Genomic DNA, 26,053 nt, shown 5'->3' on the forward strand with positions numbered 1-26,053 from the left:
TTGTGATTGGCTGGTGAAAGAACTATATCCGCCAACGTCATGCCTAAAGTTTTTTTTTATTATGATGATTTTATACTGAACTTTCAAAATGACAGAATTCAACAGCAAGTTCTTGACACATTAATTGCCTCACAGACAAACGTAAAATTAATTTAGCAGATATAAGTTAGTTCTTTGGGCTTTTCGATCTTTTTTTTTTTTTTTTTTTTTACTTTAAGGCTGTTCGAAAATGAACAAAACTGGGTCATTGACAAAAATGGCAGGGTTTTATAAAATTGTAACAATGGAGGATGACAGACAGGTGAGTGTGTGTGTACGGGTATTCCCTACAAGTATAAAGTTAGTCATACCAGTAAATGTTGACCTTGTGGGGACATTTTGTAGGTCCCCACGTGGAAACAAGCGTACAAAATCATACAGAACGATGTTTATTGGAAATCTAAAAATGTATATAGTTGTGTGTGCCACAGCTTATCCATGCTGAGAAGATGCTGATACCTCCATCTATACCACGTGTGGTGTCATTTTATAAGAGGTCTGCTGATATGCACAATGATTCTCTTGTGTCCCCAAACATTTTTGGATTCTTAGATACCATCAGATTTAGTTATTAATCCAAAGTAAAGCGTCTGTGTTTGTTAGTTTATCAATTATTTTATTTATTTTGCATAATGAAGGAAATATGGCTTTTAGTCTCTCGTCATGATATTTAATGGCCTTTAAAGCAATAGTTGTGTTTCTGAACTACTTCAACACAGCATCACAAAACAGCCGCCAGATGGCAGAAGACAAGTGTGCTTGTGTAATGCTTTCCTCGTTAAAGGAGGAAGCTCTGATTCATGGATCAAGATGACCCAATTAAATAAACATTTAATCAATGAGTCATAATGCAAGCATGTATTTGTCTAATATCTTTTTTGTTTCTCTGTTTAAAGAATAAGGCATTTTATGTTTCATTAATATAAGAAGGCATATAGTTGAAGTGATGTCCGGCCTATAGGAAAAATGACATCTTCACCCTTTTTTCAAATATTATTAAAAATCCGTTAAAGATGTTGTAAGCATTTTGCATAGTTATTCTTTGAGTCAATTGTTTTATTTGTGATAACACAATTAAACATACCAAATGCCATATCCAGACATATTTTTTGGCCAGGCTGTGCAAAAAGAAGAGAGATCTAATTAAATATTAATAACTGATTATGTTGTTGTAGTCAATGTATGTCTTTCCGGTGAGCTTTTTGCATAGTAAATTAACACTGTAATTGTAGTTTTTGCTTTTTTGCCAAATAATTTTGTCAGATAAATTTTGTTCTTCCCTCACATTTAAAATATTTTTAAAAATCTTAAATATTTTCCTCGTATATCCCCTCCAGACATCACTTTTGGCCAATACTGTGTTGAAAGTAGCCTATACGTTTTGTTGAGCTTCATTTAATGGTCTTATAACTTTTACTTTTAAGTAACAAATATAAATTTGAAAAATTATTCATTCATTCAATGCATCATTTACTAATCCTCATGTCATTCCAAACTCACATGACTTGCATTCTTCTGTGGAACATAAATATATTTTAAAGGCTTTCTGATCTTTTTCATATAATGGAAGTTAATGAGTACTAGGGCTCACAAGCTCCAAAATTACGAAAAAGCATCAGAAAATTATCATAAAAGAAGCCATATGATAGCTTTATGTGACCAAAATTGAATACGTAAAATATACCTTTTCCACAGAGGAAAGAACAACATAAAGGTGAGTAGATTATTGTTTTTGGGTGAACTATCCCTTTTAATATTGACTCTTCTTCATTATCCTCATGTCAGTTACAGAGATCAGTCCATGAGAAGCGGATAAAGAGAAGTCACATCCGGTGTGTCCAACCCTTCCACCCTTCATCTTGTTCTGAAATGCTGTGGTTGAGCTCCAAACAGTCTTTCTGCGGTTGGACAAATATGTCTTTTCTGGCTTGCTTGCATGCAAGTATGTGAGGAATTTTAGTTTCTGTGTTTTTTGAAAGTGCAAATGAAAGTAACCTGTACCTGAAACCAGTCTCCCTTCCTCGGTTGAGCGGTAAATCTTTCTCTTCAGCATTGTTTCATGTTTGCTGTACGTATGCTGGACTGAATTCAAAAGCACATTGAATCTTGTTACAGGACTGTTGAATGAACAGGTCTGATCAACACTAAACAAGAAACTATTTGCACAACATTTCCTGTCAGGTCTCTCTCACATGATTTCTCGAAAGCTTAACCTGCAAACTAGATTTTCTGCTCACCTGTTCCGCATTGAATTAAAGCTATAGCGGCTAAATTATAAATCTTTTTTTTAACTTGGAGCAATTTATCACATTTCTGAACTGGCTCCCCAAATGAGTTGCCGAAAATGAGTTCATAAATCAATAGCCTCATATTTTCCCGTTTCCATGACAATTTGCATTGTGTCCAAAGTAGTTCAGTTGCAACCAGCTCATATTCAGTCAACACATATTTCTATAACCGGTGCTTCAAGCAACCTGGACTTGTTTACACACAGTATGAAGATTGATGAAGGCATAGGCCTATAACCTGAGAAGGGGAATGCCATGACACATTATGAGGTGAAGCCTTTCTCATCTGTCAATCTCTCTGCTTCCACCGTTTTATAGGATACTTCTACCGTTTGTGTAGAGTATGTATGTGTGTAGTATTCATGGGTAAAGTGGGACACTTTCTGGTAATTTGTCACTTGCATTATTTTAAAAGATGTTATATGGCTTAGCCCTTCACCCGTTCTGAATAGCTAAAGAGGGAAATACAGAGGGAATACCGGTAAGAGGAAATAATCAAAAACCTGAGCGTCCCACTTCCCTATATTTACCTGTACATGTACCAGGGAGATAAAGAGATGAGATAAAAGTATCTTCAATGATCTTTACACAAATGTGATTTATGTGAAATGTGACACTTGTAACACAGCTGAACCTGTTGATATGCATCTGGGTTGTGTTTCTTTTCACACTGTTTGGAAACATAATTTTCAGATTCAATATTTTAACATTTAATCTGTTAATTCAATTGCAAAAAAAATTAATTTGGCCATCATGACCCCCAGGTTTTCCTCCTGACAATACAGTCCCACTGCTCTTTTTAATGCATGCAAATAATATTCAGCCGGATTCTGACAAACTGATGCTTGTGCATTTGCATGGATCTGGCTGCTGGCCAAAACATTATTTTCATATTTTTTGAGTGCAAAGGCTTGTAGCATGTTTAGAGTAGATGTAGTAAGAGATGGAGAATTGCATGCAGCTACAATGCAGAATGTCAAAATCCTTTGATACCATTAATGCACACACATTTTCATATGCAAATATACAAAATAAGTCATTTTTATTCTTTTAAAGGGATATTCACTCACCCTGGTGTTCTAATGCAGTATGCCATTCTTTCTTTTATGGACCACAAAAGGAGAATTAAAAAAAATGTCCCACTTGAGCTCGTCCATATAATTGCAATGCGACCAGCATCAAGCTTTTAATAAAAGAATGACAGAATGATCCCATGCGTCATGTGCCTTATATACTGTAAGTGTTCTGGGGGTACACAACAGGGTTTAGTGAAAAACAAACCAAAATTCTTGGCCTTGGCCTTCCCTGCATGTCTGCACAACGATAGAACGAATAGAGTTCATGAGACTCTATTAGCGATAGAGTTCACTCCGTCTCGCCCAGAAAAGCACACACGTTGTGAGAAATCAAGATTAACAAAAACACAACATGAAACACAATGTCTAGAAATCTCAAATAATATCTATGTACTTTCTTCACTGAGTCAATCACCAGACTGGAACTCTGTTTGTCTGATGACAGTCAGAATGGCAGTTGACGGATGTGAACGCGATAACTTCTTTTTACGACAAACACAACGCCAACGGATATATTCACCCAGAGAAGTTGGTTGTATTTCATGTTGTGCTTTTGTTCATTCTCACAACTTGTGTGCTGTTCTGTCTGTGCGAGTTGGAGTGAACTGCGGCACTGACAGATTCTGGCGAACTGGCGAACAATTTAAATTTAATTAAAAATGTTAAATTTTTATTCCACTTGGAACACTTGGAATCAATGACACGTGTCGCAAGGGATCATTCTGTGATACTTTTTCTTAATTATTATTTTTTTTGAAAGCTTGATGCTGGTCTCTATTCACTGTCTTTAATAGGCTAAGCACAAGCGGGACATTTTTCTGAAAATTCTCCTAGGCCTTATAGGCAGTAGCAGGTATTAGAAAAAACGCCAGGGTGAGGTTTAAAAGACGTCTAATAGCCGTCTAATAGTCGTCTATAGCTAAATTGTGACTACAGATTGACCATGACATGAAATTACACTTACATCTTGTAGATATTATTGACATTAACATGATGACAGGTAACATGATGGGATATCAACCATCTCATCGCTGCCTGGCCAAAACCTACAACGAATCAGTTTTGACTATAAGTGGGCTACAAATAGCATAGAAATGTCAAAGAAATGAAACCAAGCACATTGTAATCACTGTTGACTTTGCTTACATGATGGAATATAATTTATCTTGCAAGTTATTTTGGCAAAAAAGACATGTAGGCCTACCCAATTCAAGGTTATTTTGTCTAGAAGTGTGTTACTCATAGCCGGACTATCAGGTCTATAGTTACAGAGACGGTGAAATGACGGCTATTGCTTGCTGAGATCCTTTTAGAGCCCTTCAAAAATTATCCGGACTCTATAAAATTTATAATAATAATATAATGAAATGTTAGGAATATATATGTGGCTTTTCCCTTCTAAGATCTAAGATCCAACTATCCCATGCTAAACAGCCAAACCTTGACCCCTTGGCATTTAGCATATAGCCATATTTTGTCCAATCGAATGCTCTTTAAGATAAGAAAAACACTTTCGTGTGCTGTGACTTGCAACAAAGTAGCATTGACATAACTCAACTAATGGCTATTGATTATTTAATAATAAAGGGTGATTCTTCTTTGATATATTCTTTACATGTATCAGCACAAAAAAAATGTGCTTGTCGAGACATTTCATTTCGGGTTTTAAAGATCTATGAGGAGCATAACATGTATGCGGATCAGCAGAGAAGAGATAGCTTGGAAAATGACTTATGTACTTGGAATGTTTTAGTTATGAGGTCACGTACATCTTCACCCTTAACACTGCTTGCAATATGTGCTTTAGGCGGTGTCTGTTGAAACAATGAAGGATTGTTCAGGCATGCACTTGAGAAATTACATCATATCCTGTGGCCCTGGTAGCCAAGTTCTCTTTTTTCTTTGGAAGAGAAACATGAATTCATATGGAACACAATGACAGAACACACGCCTTTGGTTCTTTGCAAACATTGAATCAACAGTGCTTACTTTCTGATTCATGTAAGTAAGCTTGAGGTGATTGTGTGCGGACTATACATCAATATAGCCTTATCAAAGTTTGAGGAGCTGTCAAACATATAGCTGTTATATCAATAGAGGTATATTTGACAATGAGTTTTGAAAAGTGTGCAAGCATTTTTTTGTGAAGCACTTGGTGTAAGAGGGTGGAGGTTCTTCTTCAGGCAGTGAAGTATTTAGTGAAGTGTTATATGAAGTATATACTAATCGTACTTCAGTAGCTAAGGTTAATCGTTTCCAGAAAGAAAAACCACAGACTTTCTGCCGTAGAAACGGGCGAGGAGCTCTGATCTGATTTCAGGTGTTGTCTCTGTAGTCCAGGTCGACGCTGGCATGTACATAAAGGTCATGTGTTATACTGAAACTCTCCAAACAAGATAATAACAATAGCACTATGTGCATGTTATCTTAGACCATTATGCTTTCAGATATATATATATATATATATGTATATGTCAAACAGGCAGAAACGTCATGCTCATTCAGCAAAAGTTCATTCAGATGTTTGAACCAACTGGATTTTGAATGCAACTTCCAAAATAAAGTATTATTATTATACTTTTATATTGAGAAACACTAATCAGTTTTGTTCACATACTTTTTTTCCCCAACCGTTCTTTCTTAAAAGAAGTTACTCTGTTCCAGGCCAACAAGTTCACACAGGCTCATGTGAACCCATTATTTTGTCTGCACTTGGATTGCACACATAAAAATGTTGTCTTATACAAAGGAAAATCTATTGGTTCTTCATTGATTACAGATGATATAGGCCTACTGGACATACAGGATGTTCTTAGCAATTGTATATCTTGTCTAAGTATAGTCGCTGTGGGTCCAGTTAAGAAAGTGGAAGGAATTCCCACAATTCAGACCTACTTGCAAACTGAAACATGAATTGTTTGCTATTGAATTAGTCCAAGAGTTAAATTAAGAGCATTAAATTATTACTTGACTTTAATAATATGTATAGGCTAGCCTATACAGTGGCTGTAGATCAGTGTTTTTACTGAGTGGGAGTTTTCCAGTGACCTTTGACTGATATGTATGTTCAACAAACACACATTCTCAAATAAATGTGCAATTGAGCTTCAGATCAAGTCTATGTTATCAGGACCATGTGTTTATAGTTAAAGATTGACTATGACTGAGAATTATTAACTTACTCATGTGGAAATCAAATCAATAATATTATGGAATCATTCCTGTCATGAAATCTGCCAATCCTAACAACTTTCACTCTGAAACTTATGTAATTGAATTGTCTTTTGAAATAATGGGGAACACGATTATTTTGAGCAGGAATAGACTTCTTCACTTGCGCGCGAACACAAACAGGTTTTGCCTGTGTGTGTGTGTGTGTGTGTGTGTGTGCGCGCGTTTGTATGTTGGCCGAGGTGTGTGTTTCCCTTCTACTGGACTGAAAGTTAAGCGTCTGTCGTTCGTCATGACGGTCTTATGAAGTCGATGAAGGGATTTCACACAGGGAATCAAGGACAATTCGCGATTTAAATAGGTAAGTCGACTTTAAATGCACGCGAGGAAACTTTAACGCGTCATTAGGTTTCATAATCTGTACTTTTTTTGCTTGGCAGCAGTAAATTTGCGAAACTTGAGAGCTTCACGATTTGCGACGTCAAAATCTAACGGGGTGGCGTTGATCCTCATGGGAAAGAAAACATGTTTGTGATGAAGAAGTTAACAATCGTGATTTGTCTTTATACAAATACAAAGAGACAGATTTGGGCAATTTACTCCATAAATGGTGGGCTATCTGTTGTCGCGACACACCCAGAGGTTCCTGAAGCAGATGTGAGATACTCGATCTATTCAATTCATTTCAGTGGCTGACTGATAATAACGCACAGGATTCGTGCTTTTTTACTAGGCTACTTGAAACTAATAAAATTATATTTGGTTTAGATTATAATTTACTTTTAGTATGATTTTACCTCCAGATATTCTTTTACTTTACGTTTTCTACGACTACTTGAGCCAATGTGGACTAAAATAAATGGATGAGGTGTTCGATTAAGTCTATTGTTTTCTGTTTGAATATCCGTATTGTTATGTTCCGGGGACACACAAATAGGCCTATGGTTGATTTCTACTCTAAATGCGCTATTACCACTGATCTATCCAAATGTATGGGCCTACATTTATATAGTGGATATTACTACCATAAAATACATTATAATAATTAAAAAGAAAAACCGTTTGTGACCATTTATTTCTAAACATAAGACAACATTTGTTGGTGGATTAGTACTGAAATATCATGACTTGTCTTACTATAATTTATGTAGTTTTAAGGTTTAATATAATGTTAGATTTTTGCTCTTTTTTGTGCAACATTCATAGATGTTAGTATCATACATTCTAAGTGATTCATTGGATGACAAAACATTTAAAAAAGAAGAAAAACTCCATTGAAATGTTAAATGTTAACCCATTGAATGGGTTAAATCCTACATGTTTGCATTTGCAACAGTATTTTTTTAATTGACATTTTTTTATTTTTTTATTCAAAAGTATGTGCATCACAATAATCTAGTATGAACATGCTTACTTCTCATGTAGGGGTGGGGGGCAGAGTGGTTGCCCTCATGTGGAATTAATGTGCATTGCCATTTTTTTCTGATGATAATTAATCTCTTAACTCTATTGGTCCAGGTGTAAATATGGCGCATCGTTCCCAGTGCTCCTCTAGCGGGGACAACCCCCTGGACCCCAACTACCTGGCCCCTCACTACCGTGAGGAATACCGAATGGCTATTGACGCCCTGGTTGACGCTGACTTAGATGGCTACTATGGGTTTCTTCAGGAAGTAGATGTGGTTGATTTCTTATCCCGTTCAGAGATTGAGTATATCAGATGCATGGTGCTAGCTCCACATCAGACCACACAACTAGAGAGGAGATGCATGGCTGAAGATGTAGATGGCTCTTCTGACACTTACTGGCCGGTACATTCAGACCATGATGTTCCGAACCTGGACTTGGGCTGGCCACAGCCATACAGATCTTTTGGACCAACTGAGGTCACTACATTGGTGAACCCATCTGACCCCAAGATGCCCAGTATCAAAGAGCAAGTCCGCAGGATGATCAAGACTGCACAAGAAGTAAGTTTTGCATGCTGTCCAAGTGCACTAAAATGTTTTATTTATTACTGCATCACAGAAGTCGGTAAATATGACTTAGTATTCCGGTAGATGTCTTACCTCATTAATCATCACTATACAAGGTTAGTACAAACCGCAAACTGGTCACACCAGTTTCACAGCTGGTCTTTCATTCTTAGCTTGACAATGACAGCTATTTTGCACTTATTTGGATTGTAGTTTCTATTGACATCTTTGGTTTAAATATACAACCAAATTATTTTATTTCAGTTTAGACATTTCTAACTACCGGTTAATTCAGTTACAAGCGATACAAGTGTATTGTCTCAAATTGCCTAAAGGTACTGAATATAAGAGTTTGGTTTTATGCCAAATTGACACAAGATCTGTATTGTATCTTCATGAATGTTTTGATCAATGAAGGCATGAAATGGCTGTATTACATGCACTCTTGCCTGCAGTAATGCCATTCACACAGTATACTTCTGTACTGTAAAAGAAGTATTACGCATATTGTGCAGATTTGTTTTCTTTTTAAAAATGTTCTTATGTTAAATTTGCTCTTGATCCTGTTTGAGATTCAGATTGGGTGATGTAATTTGGCAGTCTCTATCATGATTGAACTTTTGCCTAATATAAAATAGACTCGGTGCCATCATTGTTGACAATGTGGTAAACAGAAGTCTAAGTAAACATAAAAGTAGACAGTGTTGTCTGCCCTCCAACTTCATCTAATATTCACCTCTTTGTCATTTATCTCTGGTTATTCTGCTGGAAACATGAAATGTTGACACTTTACAAGCACACGTTAATCAAACCATTTGAATTATCTATACAATATTCAAAATAATTGAAATGAAGTCTGTTTAAAACATGCTTAAACCTTTGGGTTAGGGGGCACAATATTTTTAAGGTTATATTAGATATAATGAAGAAAACTCATTCTGACATTGCAATGCATGTTGTTTTTTAACTTTATATATATGATAATATAAGTTTTATTTCTTGCTCTAGGTTATCGCTGTGGTGATGGATATGTTTACAGATGTTGACATCTTTGCTGATATCCTTGGTGCAGCAACACGCGGTGTCGCTGTTTATATCCTTCTTGATGAAATGAATGCTCAACATTTTGTTTCGATGGTGAACAGCTGTAGGGTGAATCTGGATGAGATAAAAGTAGGTACTTTTTTTTTTTTTTTTTTTTTTTTACAAATCAGTACAAATTCATTAATATACATTTTACTTGCAGTTCATGCGGGTAAGAACTGTGTCTGGGAGTACCTATTCCTGCCGCTCAGGAAAGACATTTAAAGGTCAGATGATGGATCGCTTTATACTAGTAGACTGCAGAGCTGTTTTAAGTGGCAACTATAGGTAGGTGCATTTTACCGTTTAACAGTTCTCTATAAATCTATACTTTATATGTTGTGTTTAAGTATATGTTGTGTTTAATCAAGGTGTCCATAAAATATGTGTTGATTAATACAATTTCTCACTTTGTGTTGCAGCTTCATGTGGTCTTTTGAGAAGATACATCGTTGCCTTGCTCATCTGTTTTTTGGACAGCTTGTGACCACCTTTGATGAAGAGTTTCGGATCCTGTATGCCCATTCAGAGCCACTAATTGTTGAAAAAGTTTTGGCAAATATGCCACACTATGATGGGGAACCTGAAGGCTACTACAACACAGAAAAGACCCACATGTTTAACAGACAATATCCAACTATGGGCATGGAATGGGCCGAGCGTACTGGAGAAGACCATATGAAAGTGGGTCAAAAAATGTTACCCTTTAGGAGTGAATCCATCCACAGTGCAGCAGAAACAAATCCTTCTGTTCAGAGGCACATGAACCTGCATGCTGATCAACCATATAGAGGGGACCATCAATCTATAGAGCATGGAAGGCAAATGAGAGGACCTACTGAAATGGTTGGCTTCAAAAGGAATAGCTACGGAAATATACCTGATTATGAATACTTGCCTCCTCAAAACATTCCAATAATGAGAGGAAAACAGTACATGGAGGGAGCTGGGCTCCAGGGCAGTCACTTTGCAAGAGAACCGCATATTTACCAGGGAGCTGAATTTCAATCTGGTTATGACATGTATGGGAAGCTTATAGGCCAAGGCCACCACATTGATCAGTTTACAGGGTCTGGCTACCCTCATGAAGGAGATGAGGCTGAACCAACTGGAGCTTATGACCATGTTCAAAGATACCTGCAGTCTCAATCTGGTATGGAGGAAGGACATGGTCCAAGAAATGTATTATCACCTGTGCAGTCCAATATTAAGAGACATAACATGGGTCAGTCTTATACCTGTCAGAGCTCACCAAAACAACCAAACCTGCCAGAACAGAAACGTTTCTTTAATGTAAACCACAAACCACAGGATGTGAGTCAAAAGCAAGGCATGCGGGACTGGAGGATCAGCTCATACCTTAGTGCATATGATGATGCAGGAGAACTGGATTTAGCTGAACTGGAAGGATCCAGCACATGTGGTGATGTTCCATGTTTTACACAGGAAGCTCCTTGTGGTCCTGTACGTCCAGAAATTAGACCAGGAAACAGAGAGTTTAACAGGATACCTTCACCTAGGGAAAATCCCTTGTTTGTCCAGATTCAGAATAATTATATTGTGCCTGACAGTTCAGTTAATCATCCAACAAACTTATCACAAATAAATATTAAAACAACACCAACATCAACTTCAGAGTCTTCTTGCACCACTGAGGGTGACAAAGTGGAGGAGACGCAGAATAGAGAACCTAAAGAGACAAAGCGGATAAATGAAGACTTCCTCAAGAAGAAATCCAGCCGACCTTTCCAAAGAAGTTCCAGACTGAGACACTCACTTATATTCAGTTCAAATTTGGAGTTGCATACGTCAGATGAGATGAAAGATACTTTGGGAGAAAAAGATGGGGATGAAGCTTCAAAACCTTTAGCTCGTGTGTCACACATCTTGGACAAAAGGAGAACTAGTTCTCCATTTCAACCATTTCAGTGGAGCGATTTTGTAAAGTCAAACACATTTGATAACTCTGACATAGAGTCTGCACAACCTGAGGATAAACTGAACAAATTGGGTGAAAATTCTGATTTAGATAAGGTTGAAAACTCCCAAAATCTTTGTCCTCTGCAAGAAAAAGATCTTCTTCAAACAGCAGTTCCTGAAAGAAAAAGCCAAAGGGATGAATGCCCATCTAATCTATTGCAAAAGTCATCTTCCTTCATAGATATGAATGACCCTGACTGTAGACTAAGGTATTTCAAAGAGTTGGCAGCCAAACGCAAACTTGCAGCAGCAGCAAAGGTTTCTCAGAGCAATCCAGTGAAAGCCACCCAAAAATTTGCTCTATCAGAAAAACCTTCCACTAATGACGCAGATAAAAATGCTGGACCTTTTTTCAAGACCCCAGATACTGCACCCAAGTCAAAAAATACCACTGTCCCAGCACCAGAGATCAAAGAAAACTGTAAAGACACCAAATTTGAGGAATCAAGTAAAGACATCATGCATAGAGCTACTGATGCTGAAAAAATTAGATTTAAGAAAAAACTTGCAGAAGAATCTGGCTCAACTTTTAAAAAAAATCAAAAAGACACTGATCCAACTCTAAAACCTGTTGAAGAGGTAAGAACAGTATCTATAGCTAAAAATCAGACATCCCCCATTTTAAAATTTTTTGCACAGAAGCCTTCCTGTGCTTTGTCTGGTAAGTCCTCTGATCCTTCCCAGCATCCCACTGCAACAGAGACAGACTTTTCCCAGCAGCCCACTGCAACAATCACAGACCCTTCCCAGCAGCCCACTGTAACAGTCACAGACTCTTCCCAGCATCCCACTGCAACAGAGACAAACTCTTCCCAGCATCCCACTGCAACAATCACTGACCCTTCCCAGCAGCCCACTATAACAGTAACAGAACCTTCCCAGCATCCCACTGTAACAGAGACAAACTCTTCCCAGCATCCCACTATAACAGTCACAGAACCTTCCCAGCATCCCACTGTAACAGAGACAAACTCTTCCCAGCGTCCCAATGTAACAGTCACAGAACCTTCCCAGCATCCCACTGCAACAATCACAGACCCTTCCCAACATCCCACTGCAACAGTCACAGGCCCTTCCCAGCATCCCACTGCAACAGTCACAGGCCCTTCCCAGCATCCCACTGCAACAGTCACAGAACCTTCCCAGCATCCCACTGCAACAGAGACAAACTCTTCCCAGCATCCCACTGCCACAATCACAGACCCTTCCCAACATCCCACTGCAACAGTCACAGGCCCTTCCCAGCATCCCACTGCAACAGTCACAGGCCCTTCCCAGCATCCCACTGTAACAGAGACAAACTCTTCCCAGCAGCCCACTGCAACAATCACAGACCCTTCCCAACATCCCACTTCAACAGTCACAGGCCCTTCCCAGCATCCCACTGCAACAGTCACAGAACCTTCCCAGCATCCCACTGCAACAGAGACAAACTCTTCCCAGCATCCCACTGCCACAATCACAGACTCTTCCCAGCATCCCACTGCAACAATCACAGACTCTTCCCAGCATCCCACTGCAACAGAGACAAACTCTTCCCAGCATCCCACTGCCACAATCACAGACTCTTCCCAACATCCCACTGCAACAATGACAGACTCTTCCCAGCATCCCACTGCAACAATCACAGACCCTTCCCAGCAGCCCACTGCAACAATCACAGACTTTTCCCAGCAGCCCACTGCAATAATCACAGACTCTTCCCAGCAGCCCACTGCAACAGTCACAGACTCTTCCCAACATCCCACTGCAACAGTCACTGACTATTCCCAGTATCCCACTGCAACAGTCACAGACTCTCCCCAGCATCACTCTGCAACAATCACAGACTCTTCCCAGCAGCCCACTGCAACAATCACAGACCCTTCCCAGCATCCCACTGCAACAATCACAGACTCTAACCAGCATCCCACTGCAACAATCACAGACTCTTCCCAGCATCCCACTGCAACAGTCACAGAACCTTCCCAGCATCCCTCTGCAACAGAGAAAAGCTCTTCCCAGCATCCCACTGCAACAGTCACAGACTCTTCCCAGCATCCCACCGCAACAGAGACAAACTCTTCCCAGCATCCCACTGCAACAGAGACAAACTCTTCCCAGCATCCCACTGCAACAGTCACAGAGCCTTCCCAGCATCCCACTGCAACAGTCACAGACTCTCCCCAGCATCCCACTGTAACAGAGACAGACTCTTCCCAGCATCCCACTGCAACAATCGCAGACTCTTCCCAGCAGCCCACTGCAACAATCACAGACTCTTCCCAGCATCCCACTGTAACAGTCACAGACTCTTCCCAGCATCCCACTGCAATAATCACAGATTCTTCCCAGCAGCCCACTGCAACAGTCACAGACTCTTCCCAGCATCCCACTGCAACAGAGTCAGACTCTTCCCAGCATCCCACTGAAACAATAAAAGACTCTTCCCAGCATCCCACTGCAACAGAGTCAGACTCTTCCCAGCATCCCACTGAAATAATAACAGACTCTTCCCAGCATCCCACTGCAACAGTCACAGAACCTTCCCAGCATCCCACTGCAACAGTCACAGACTCTTCCCAGCATCCCACTGCAACAGTCACAGACTCTTCCCAGCATCCCACTGCAACAGAGTCAGACTCTTCCCAGCATCCCACTGAAACAATAACAGACTCTTCCCAGCATCCCACTGAAACAATAACAGACTCTTCCCAGCATCCCACTGCAACAGTCACAGACTCTTCCCAGCATCACACTGCAACAATCACAGACTCTTCCCAGCATCCCACTTTAACAATCGCAGACCCTTCAAAGCATCCCACTGCAACAATCACAGACTCTTCCCAGCATCCCACTGCAACAATCACAGACTCTTCCCAGCATCCCTCTGCAACAATCACAGACCCTTCCCAGCATCCCACTGCAACAATCACAGACTCTTCCCAGCATCCCACTGCAACAATCACAGACTCTTCCAAGCATCCCACTGCAACAATCACAGACTCTTCCCAGCATCCCACTGCAACAATCACAGACCCTTCCCAGCATCCCACTGCAACAATCACAGACTCTTCCCAGCATCCCACTGCAACAATCACAGACCCTTCCCAGCATCCCACTGCAACAATCACAGACTCTTCCCAGCATCCCACTGCAACAATCACAGACCCTTCCCAGCATCCCACTGCAACAATCACAGACTCTTCCCAGCAGCCCACTGAAACAGAGACAAACTCTTCCCAGCATCCCACTGCAACACTCACAGACTCTTCCCAGCATCCCACTGCAACAATCACAGACTCTTCCCAGCAGCCCACTGAAACAGAGACAAACTCTTCCCAGCATCCCACTGCAACAATCACAGACTATTCCCAGCATCCCACTGCAACAATCACAGACCCTTCCCAGCATCCCACTGCAACACTCACAGACTCTTCCCAGCATCCCACTGCAACAATCACAGACTCTTCCCAGCAGCCCACTGAAACCGAGACAAACTCTTCCCAGCATCCCACTGCAACAATCACAGACTATTCCCAGCATCCCACTGCAACAATCACAGACCCTTCCCAGCATCCCACTGCAACAATCACAGACTCTTCCCAGCAGCCCACTGCAACAGTCACAGAACCTTCCCAGCATCCCACTGCAACAGAGACAAACTCTTCCCAGCATCCCACTGCAACAATCACAGACTCTTCCCAGTATCCCACTGCAACATTCACAGAACCTTCCCAGCATCCCACTGCAACAATCACAGACTCTTCCCAGCATCCCACTCCAACAATCACAGACTCTTCCCAGTATCCCACTGCAACAATCACAGACTCTTCCCAGCATCCCACTCCAACAATCACAGACTCTTCCCAGCATCCCACCGCAACAGAAACAGACTCTTCCCAGCATCCCTCTGCAACAGAGACAGACTCTTCCCAGCATCCCACCGCAACAGAGACAGACTCTTCCCAGCATCCCTCTGCAACAGTCACAGATTATTTGCATCAACCCATTCCAAAAGCTGATACTGTTCCACCTTGTGATAGCCAAGTGGAACTAAACCAAACACAAGCATGGACCAAACCATGTATAACTCCTATGGTAAAAGACACAGACAGTGATGCTTTAACTAGTCTCAGTTTAGTGGAAGTGAGCTCTTCTCAGCCTCAAGATTTATCAGAGCTTTGCCTGTACTCAAATGAGATCAACTCAACTCAGAGAATCACACAATTACAATCTAGCATATCATCAAACCCAATGGAGACCATTGCAGAGCAATCTCAGAGGCATGACAGTTCAGCTATAGCTGAAGGGCCTAATATGACTCAGACAGAGGTTTCTACAGCCCTAGACTCTAAACAAACAACACCAGAGGTGGAAAACTCTGTGACTAATTTTGCAGAGGTGTCAGAAAAATCAGATTTGACTGTACACAGTAATTCAGAAAATCAGTCTTCTGTTGCAAAGAATCCAAAATCAACTGCCCATCAGTTATCTACTGCAAATGTTATCTCTAGCAGCAACCTTAGAGATGACACTAAAGTTCTTTTGGAGCAAATTTCAGCAAAGAACCAAAGCAGATCATCACAGTCCAAGCAGACTCTTGCTGCACCCAATGAACCCAAAGAGGGTGAGGTTAGCTCTGCAGATAAACTGTTCTCAAATTATCCGGGAAGGCCCTGGTCCTCCAAGACTACACCAGAAGAACGGGACATGTTAATACAGAATATAGAGAAAAAGAGGAAAGAGAGGAAGGTCTACAGTCGTTTTGAGGTACGTTGTAGACGTTGTAGATTTGTTCCTAAAAATTGTGGGTGTGGGTGTGTGTATGCACCTTCGTTTTTAAATTGTTCTGAAAATATTCTAGTAGGTTCATTGTTACAATATCCACAAGAGTCATGTTTTAAAATATACATTTACTTGTATTACTTAGGCATTTGTATTTTGTGTTTTCACAGGCCTCATAATTTAAACCATTGAAAGAGTGGCTCCAGTAAAGGAACAATTCGAGAGAAGCGATTTTGTTGTCTTACCTCAAAACTGTGAACTTGCACTGATTATACCAAAGATTGCTCCCTGTATTGAGAGGATGGAAATCCCTGAAAGACTTAACAGATGAACTGCCTGACAAAAAACAGGAACTCAACCCTTACCAGCTGGAATAAGCTTTCGATAGGGCAGGTATATCCTATTGTGTGTGTCTATATATAGCCGTGAAACGTATTTCTGAATCTTTTGTAATTATCGGATTTCTGTATCCAGAAATTGTGATCTATAAGAGTTGTTTACCAAACAGTAAGTTGCATGTTATTGCCAGGAGCAAGTAGCAGGTTTTTTTAATGTCTTCAAGACCGTTCCAATACTGCTCCAACATGTTAACAGACTAGTGTTCTTGTTACAATACAGCATGAAACTTTTCTCCAAGTATTTTTTTTTTTTTTTTTTTCATTTAATACACAATTATATTGTGCCCAGATGTTTGTGGTATTAAAAACAAACATTGAAAAAAACTTTACAGTGGATCTGTAACTGGGCACACATTTTTATATGTAGTTTACTTGAAATCTTTTCATTTATAAGTCGCTTTGGATAATACTGTTTGCTAAATGATTAAATGTATATGTAAATAGAAAACATGGAACAAAGTGGAGCTGGAGTGGAATGATCACAGGATGCTTTGAGCAGGGAAAGGGGAAATTGTTCATTCACATACTCTGCCCAGAGAACAGGAAAGGATGTTCCACTGCTTCCAATGCTTAAGTGTTTACTTGTCCATTTTTAAATATGTGCCACTGTAAAATACATTCTGTTGGTTTATGTTGATGCACAATGGAAACTCCATTGTAAGAATTGAGGAAAAAAGTTCTTGTGCAGTTAGATGAAATGTGCAATATTGTGAATTTTGAATGAGATATTGATATTGATTTGTTTAAATTGTAACATCTGTTTGTCAACAACTGTCAATGTAGTGAGACTGCCTCTCTTTTTGATGGAGGATACCATCAGTGTGTGTAGAGAACCAATAATGTCTGTTACATGTTGCCACCCGTTCCAAAGATTGTGTGTTTGAATCATGTTTAGAACAAACTAAGGTCTACACTGTCATGATAATAAAATAAAACTAGGACACAAGACGTGTTCTTCAAATATCATAATGCCCTTTTGTGTTTTGTGTCCTCTATTCGTCAGAATATTACTGAACTAAAATACTCAACGGGGATTTATCACACAGACAGAAACATTTTCATTAATCTTCTGATGACAGGAAAGTTAACACAATGTTTTTTTTTTGTTTAATGTGTAATTATTTCCCTTTAATACTATTATAGTAGGCTATTTTAAGTGGGTACAAACAGATAGTTGACCCAAAAGTCATAATTGACTCGCATTCCAAACCTGTATGACTTTCTTTCCTCTGTGGAACCCAAAAGAAGATATTTTTTAAAATGTCTCTCTTTTTTTCTCTTTTTCTTTTGCCCATGCAATTTAGGTTAGTATAGGGGCCAGTGTTGTTTTGTTCCACTATTCCTTCAAGTCAAATAATATGGCAGTGAATGGAGACTATAGACCATACTAGTGCATCATGGAAAAAAACTTGTGTCGAGTATCACCTTTGCTTTCAAAAAGACTGTTGAATTGAGTTTTGGAGTGTGCTTATTTAACTTTGTGACGTCACTGATCTATAATTAGGCTTCTTAGGCAGTTTGAGTCATTCTGTAAAATATGTGAGCCATGCAGTTAAGCTTAAATGTGAAACCTTTACAAAACCAAATAACAGAGCATATCTTTTTAGCCCATGATAATTGTACTTTGGGTGAAAAAAAAAAAACATGTTATGTCACCAGAAAAACACAGAGCCCTTTGTGAAGATTTGTACTTTTATAACACCATGTCAAAATAGCTTGTCAGTTTAGGCTAATCTCTCAATATAAGCTTTTCTTCTCATAAATCTGAATTAGTTCCCCTGGCTTTTCCTAGACTTCTGCAGCTCATATAACAGTAGAGAACTCGGTTGATAGTGATGAAATTTGTATTTCAGCAACACACTATATGACCGCAGACATGTCTGGCATTTTGAAGAAATTGTACCACATTGTTGCTTTCAGCTGGTATGCCTTTGTTATTCAGTCTATTTATGCAAAAGGTGATTCAGAACTGCCACCTGGGATCTTTGTCTATGGCGGACCCTGGAAATACCTAACATTTCTAAACCTGGTAAGTTTGGTACTTTACATCAACGTTATAGTCTTTTGGACAGTATTGGAGGTTGCTTGTAAATTTGGTTAACGTTCATTTCTCAGGTCTTACAGATGGTGTTTTTTGCAATGGCATCTGTGAATGACCTTCAGCCTGCGGGGAAAGGCTCGAAAATATCATTTCTCTGTCTCTGCAAGGATTTGCTCTTTTCCGTCATTGTGTTTCCAGTGGGAATGGTGAGTGTAACTTTAGGAAACTTTAACACACTGTTGTATGAGAACTGAACTGAGCTAGACGATGACATCTCTTTTTTTTTTTTTTTTTGCAGAACTGCTTTAGATGAAATTAACTAATTTAATAATTGATGATCTTTACAACAGAACTGAATCAACACTGAACTGACAGTTGCTAATGCATAATTTCCTGTTATTACTGTAAAGCTGCTTTGAAACATCTATATTGTTAAATAGAGGTGACTTGACTTGACCCATAGAAAACAGGCAAACTGTGAACAAAACTGATGTTCTGTATAGTATTTGATCTTTGATTTGTTGTGCTTCACTTGGTGAGAGTGAGTTGTGCCAGTCATCATTATAGTGCTGCAATTTAATATTTGTGATTGTCAGGATAGATAGATAGATAGATAGATAGATAGATAGATAGATAGATAGATAGATAGATAGATAGATAGATAGATAGATAGATAGATAGATAGATAGATAGATAGATAGATAGATAGATAGATAGATAGATAGATAGATAGATAGATAGATAGATAGATAGTGAATGTGCACCATCTACTGGTGATTAATATTAAATGCCTTAAAGCTTTAGTTTAAAGGAATAGTTCACTTTAAAATGAAAATTCTGTCATCATTTACTCACCCTCAAGTTGTTTCAAACCTGTATGAATTTCTTTCTTCTGCTGAACACAAAGGAAGATATTTTGAAGAATGTCGGTAACCAAACAGTTAACTGGTCCCATAGACTTCCATAGTATATTTTTTTCCTACTATGGCAGTCAATGGGACCAGTTAACTGTTTGGTTACTGACATTCTTCAAAATATCTTCCTTTGTGTTCAGCAGAAGAAATAAATTCATACAGGTTTGAAACAACTTGAGGGTGAGTAAATGATGACAGAATTTTCATTTTAAAGTGAACCATCTCTTTAAGTATTAAATAATCACATTAAAAGTGAATCATTACAAAATATGAGTGCCTTAATTATTTGTAATGGGTTTTTAATGTTTGTTCTTGTCTTAAGTTTGTAGTTCTGCTGTTTTGGCTGATTTTTGCCTATGACCGACAGCTAGTCTATCCAGCTTCAATTGACAGCTTCTTCCCTCAATGGTTGAATCATTCTATGGTTTGTTCTCTATTCCTTCGGATAACTTTTTAAAATGTATGTCAATTAAATAATCTGCATTCACAACTAAATAGATCTTTGGATCAATTAACTGTCTAATACTAGTCACTTTGTATGTTTGATTTTCAGCACACTCTTGTTCTCCCAATCTTGTTTGGTGAGATCCTGGTGGAGCCACATATCTACCCGAAAACTAGAAATGGTTTAACAGCTTTGGGATTTGTTGGTCTCGCTTACTTAGGATGGTGAGAATGTCTTGTGTTTGTTTTAGGGATATACTGATGATTTGAAACTGAACCGATTATGTTGGTGACTCCGCTAGTTATGAAACTTGATTTGCTCATGCTTTAGACACATGATTAATATATATTTATATTTCTTCTCCAGGATTGTTTGGGTGTATCTAACAGTGGGGATCTGGGTGTACCCTATACTGGGGCTGTTCAGCAGCTCAGGATTGACCGTCTTCTTCTTTCATAACATGCTTGTTGTGTCGTTGCTGTTCTTACTGGGACAAACTCTGAACAATAAAGTTTGGGGTAAGAAAAGAGTTTTATTTTTATTATAGATTTTCATCTATTTGTGAGCAATATTGATGCTAAATACTTCACCAATACCAATACCTAATAGTCACTTTTACTCTCACAGGGAAAGATCTTCCAAAACGTACAAGATGAGTCAGAAGGAAGTGTTTATCAGACTAAAACTGGACACATGATTCCTTATAAACGTGTTCCTTGTTTGTATGAACCGCTCCAAGTGATTTGAATGATGTCTGTAGTTGCATTATCAGTTTTGTATATTTTGTATATGACCATTAATTTTCTGCTAATGCAAATTTGACACTATAGTGTGCATCTGTGATATATGTCATACACATTTCTGGGAACTTGCCACTGGCAAAAAAATAATAAAGCTGGCGTCTTCTAATGTTTATGGAGCAAGTTATTTAACAAAATCCAAAACTGTGTGAAAATGAAGTGCTGTTTACAATCTTTGTTACTGCAACTTTCAGAACAATTTGCAAAAATACAGCTCAACATGACTTTGTAAATTTGCAGTATATAGCTTTATATCGAAACATATGCGGAACTAAATAGCTTCAGTTCATTTTAGATCATTTTTTTAAATTCTAAACTAATTTTGGATGACAATGGCAAATATGTTTCACATAGGAATATTTTTAAAGGGATAGTTCAACCAAAAATGAAAGTCCTGTCATCACTTACTCACACTCATGTTGTTCCAATCCTGTATGAATTTCTTTCTACTCTTGACCTAAAAAGAAGATGTTCTGAAGAATATTGGTAATCGAACAGTTGACGGTAGCCATTAACTTCCATAGTATGGAAGGAATGATATGGAAGTCAATGGCTTGTCAACTGTCTGGTTACCAGAATTTTTTTTTAAATCTTCTTTTGTGTTCAACACTCATACAGGGTTGGAACAACATGAGGGTGAAAAAAATGTTTCTATCCCTTTAATGCTTGCTGATCCAAGTATTATACATACATATTGATAATCCATAATGCAGTAATTCTCTAAAGAGAATGTTTGTCCTTTTTAGGCCAATTCACACTGCACTGAACAACGTCGACAGTCACGATTACAGCACGTCACTTCTCAGACATTTTTATTCCGAATCAACATGTTCAATCGGCCAAAACCAGCTCGACAGACAGCAACAGACTCCGACAGGAGTAACACTGATCCGGCAAAACCTGTCCGTCGGTGCGCTGTGAATTGGCCTTTTCTACACTCTTAAAAATAAAGATTCTTTATCGGCAGATTCGGCACTGATGGTTTCATGAAGTATCTTTAACCTTTCTATTCCACAAAAGGTTCTTTATAGTGACATTGCTGTTTCAACCGAAACCTTTATTTTTAAGAGTGTAGTGTAAATCCTCTTCTTCTTCTTTTTCAAAGTGCATTCCACCGGAGTCTTTCAGAACAGATGATCCAGATATTTCGGACAGGGGAAAAGAGTCCAAGCATTTCACAGTCATTTTAAGGACTGGGAGGACAACATTTTTTGCCATGTAACACATTTCCTTGAACCAAAGTAAAAGAGAAGCACTGCTCAGGTTTTCTCTGTCAGGGTTTAAAGATGAGGAAGGGAGCCTTTTATAATTGTCTGGGTGACACTTCCTCTCTCAGGCTGAACTTCCTCTCAGATCTCTGTATTCTTTTATATGGTGCAGAGTGTTTGGATCTGCATCCACCAGCCCGACGGAGAGGAGTTTTATGATGAGGTGAAGTTCCTGCTCATTCATTCTCTGCAGGAAAACAATCAGATATCAGCACGTGCTTCCTTCAGTCAGACATACGAGAACAATGCTGTATTCTCACGTGTATACCTTGTTTTTGTAAAGCAAGTTTTTTTCTTGGGAGGCATGTTTCTGTGTTGGAGATAATACATAATAATCAATAAACATGTAAGACTGCGTTCAAAGAGCCTTAGGACAAAACATCACCATTAAAATGATCTCCCCTGGCCCTGCATCTGTGTCCCTTCTTGAAATTATTGTATACTGAATTTACTGTATGCTTTAATGCAAAAAAAACTCTTCTCGAACTATACAAAAAACTCAAACACATAACATAAACACGCAGCATTATTACTCATGTTATCTCTCCACCTGATTTTGTCATTCTCTTCTGACTTGTTCTGCACTGCCTGCTTCTCACAACAATTATGTAATAGCAAGATAATCATGAATAATTAGTTTCTGACTTTTAAATCCAGATTAACCAGTCATGAGAGCATATTTAAACTTCCTCTTACCTGACTCAGACCATGTGACATGCACTTGATGATACCAATAAGCCCCAGAACAATCTGTGGATAGAAACATTTGAATATTAATTGACATTAAAAATCAGAAAAATATATATTTGCAAAAATATTTTAATTAAAAACTGCATATAAAAGAGAAACAATACATATGAAACAATACAAATGATCTTAGCAATTTTACACGTGTGTGTGTGTGTGTGTGTGTGTGTGTGTGTGTGTGTGTGTGTGTGTGTGTGTGTGTGTGTGTGTGTGTGTGTGTGTGTGTGTGTGTGGCTGAGATGTACTCCGCATTTAAATGTCCCATTATGGTTGTATTGTGTCAAATGTTTATCCAAAAGCTATTACAAAAATACAATACTACAATTTTAGCTTTAAGGAAAAAATATATCTCATATACAATGTTTTTTAACGATTAAGAGAGTATTTACACACCATTTATTGACCTAAAATCTTATACTGAGATGTAGCCTTTGTCACTGATAGTTTTGCACATACAGTATAACTCAAGACACAAGCTTTAAAACATGAAACAGGCACACTTACCCCCACAATGTACAACATGATTGCTTCTGTGTGTGTTCCTCTTGCGTGTGTGTTTGTCTCTGATCAGGACTGTGATTTATATGCAACCGAGAGATCATCATGTGAACAGAACCAGATGTACAGGTCTAACAGCATGTGTCAAACTCCAAAGTGACAAAGCCAGACAATCATGAGTTTTCCCCACACGACAGCGGGAAACTCACTGACGCACAGGTCTGTCACAATTCTGGACTACTGACGTTACTTTTAGAGTAACAACAAGACCCCAGTGTTTTTCTTTTCATCAGTAAAGGGTTAATCACAAGTAATGGCACATGTGAAGTGTCATTTCTGTAGTTTTACATTCATGTGACCAAAAAGAGATGGCGCGCAACATACCTCAAGCTTCACATATCATTCAACAAACAACCTTTTCATCAAAGAAGTTGTTTCATTATTCCAGTTCTTGATGATATGTGGGTTCTCCAGATCAGCATACTTTAAAACACTAGTTGTTTAAAAAAAAATCAGTCTGACTAATAAAAGTTTTCCTATATCAGTCTGTAAACAATTATGATCAATAAGTTATGACAATATATGTTTTTACAAAGTTATACAAGATTCAACTCAGTTTTAGGTCAGTTTAACGTAATTTAAGTTGAAATGACTTAAACATTCAAGCTGATTGTACTTAAAAACTAAAGACAGCATTACATTTTGTGCAGTGAATAAATCACAAAATGCAGAGCAAACAAACAAATAAATAGTTTTGGTATTTTTTAAATCTAGATTCTATTTTGAGCAGCTGACTGAAAATGTTTTTAGTTTTTTAGTGTTTTTTGAAAGCAGTTTAGCCATCCTTTTTCAGAGGGAAAATGAAAGATAATTCAGTGAGACTGAACGTCTGATCATGAATGTGTGATAAATGAATTGTTCATACAGAAAGTAAAACAAAAACAAAAAAACAAACAAAAAACAGTGCAGTTGTATTATTTTGGTCTCGATAATGATACAGATGGAAATATAGACAGACCAATAAAACCAGAATCTACCTCAAGGAACACCTTCTCTTCAGAAGATTGCATGGCGTTAAACTGGAAAAGTGGCTTAATGCGCGCGCGCACACACACACACACACACACACACACACACACACACACACACACACACACACACACACACACACACACACACACACACACACACACACACACACACACACACACACACACACACACACACAAGGAATGTTGCCATGACGACAGGGCATTTGGATTAAAACAATTTGGAGCATACTAAATTCATTTTTGGATGGAAAGAAAATGAGATATAAGAGGATTTAATACAATAGTGCACTGATGAAAATGGCACATTTATTTTTCATATGCATCAATATAATCAATAATCTGAAAGTAAAAATCTCCAACACTGACAATCCAAAGGACCCATGGGCTTATTTAATGTGACGTGAAGCTAATGATTAAGCATTCATTTTCATGCATTTTAAATCAACCACTGTCAGGGTATGAAACAAGTTTTTTCAGTAATGGATTTTATATATATATTTTTGCCATCAATCCTTCATGGTTCTCAGTGCTGCTTGTTGTAGCATATAGCATAATATTCTTCATCACCCATTGTATCAACATTTTACCAGTTTACGGCTTCATGAGATGTTGGATTGTTGCAAGTCGTCAGTTTTCCTGTGCAGCAAGTGTAGTTCCTTACATAAAACGCTGATTTTTAAAAGCATAAACTAAATATATTGTATGTCTTCAATCATCACTAGCTAAATTAACATACTCTGCGTCACCGCGAGAGGGAGGCAAAACACACATGTAGAAACCAGCATCAACCACCAGAAGAATTTCTACACAAACTGCTCAACCATAGACTGTAAAAAAAGACTACAGGAATACACTCGATAGATATCCTATATCAAATGTATGGAATATTCAATGAGTTAATGGCTGTGTTTTATGCTTAATAATAAAGAAAGAAAACATTTAAATATTTTTTGTTGCAATATTTTGATACCTTAACATTAAGTGAAAAAGGTATTACTAAGAAATGTATTATGAAATTAATTGTAAAAATGTCCACATTCATCAAAGCCAATAACGTTTTTTAATTATATTTCTTAGAGGGAAAATAATCACAGGTTTCTTAAGCAATAAATAAATATATATAATTAGTTTATATACGAACATTTGTGATATGAGTGATTCTAAAAGAGATTCACTTTTTCACTAGTGATCAGAGTATTAGTCAATGAGTCGTAAAACATCGATGTTTGTCTTTGTGCATGTGAATTTTAATTTTAGTCATACTACTAAGTCAGTGTTACAGATCAGTGTCGTTCATTTACGTATTTTATTAAATGTCTCAAATATGAATTTAGAATAATTACAGGTACAAAAAGAACTTAAAAATATTTCTACTGAAAAGGAGATTAAAAAATCGTGTTTCCGGAGCATCTTTTTTTTTCTTCTTGTCCTGTGTGCTTCCTTTTGAAAAGTGCGTTGTGATTGGTCAGCTGGAGCCCATGTAACCAATCACAGCCCGCCTACCATGGAT

At 38.2% G+C, this 26,053-nt stretch overlaps 2 protein-coding genes across 3 annotated transcripts; both read left to right on the top strand.

The window, feature by feature from the left end:
- Positions 1-72: 72 nt before the first annotated feature.
- fam83ha (family with sequence similarity 83 member Ha) lies at positions 73-17,042 on the top strand. Of its 2 annotated transcripts, XM_079634521.1 has the most exons (7): positions 73-301; positions 1,825-1,977; positions 8,093-8,544; positions 9,559-9,723; positions 9,797-9,921; positions 10,056-16,365; positions 16,551-17,042. In XM_079634521.1, the coding sequence occupies exons 3-7, from the start codon at positions 8,101-8,103 to the stop codon at positions 16,557-16,559; spliced, it is 7,053 nt and encodes a 2,350-aa protein (XP_079490647.1). In that variant the 5' UTR covers positions 73-301; positions 1,825-1,977; positions 8,093-8,100; the 3' UTR covers positions 16,560-17,042. The 2 variants fall into 2 exon arrangements, with proteins under 2 accessions (XP_079490647.1, XP_079490646.1); XM_079634520.1 differs by lacking the exons at positions 73-301; positions 1,825-1,977 and adding an exon at positions 6,740-6,935.
- A 1,507-nt stretch (positions 17,043-18,549) lies between these two features.
- LOC307010052 (androgen-dependent TFPI-regulating protein) lies at positions 18,550-20,942 on the top strand. Its single transcript, XM_079634418.1, has 6 exons — positions 18,550-18,807; positions 18,894-19,025; positions 20,056-20,157; positions 20,287-20,402; positions 20,545-20,696; positions 20,806-20,942. Exons 1-6 carry the CDS (start codon positions 18,643-18,645, stop codon positions 20,832-20,834), a joined length of 696 nt encoding a protein of 231 aa, XP_079490544.1. The 5' UTR covers positions 18,550-18,642; the 3' UTR covers positions 20,835-20,942.
- Positions 20,943-26,053: the final 5,111 nt, after the last annotated feature.

The sequence above is a fragment of the Phoxinus phoxinus genome (assembly GCF_949152265.1).
Source record: "Phoxinus phoxinus genome assembly, chromosome: 14".
Classification (NCBI taxonomy): domain Eukaryota; kingdom Metazoa; phylum Chordata; class Actinopteri; order Cypriniformes; family Leuciscidae; genus Phoxinus; species Phoxinus phoxinus.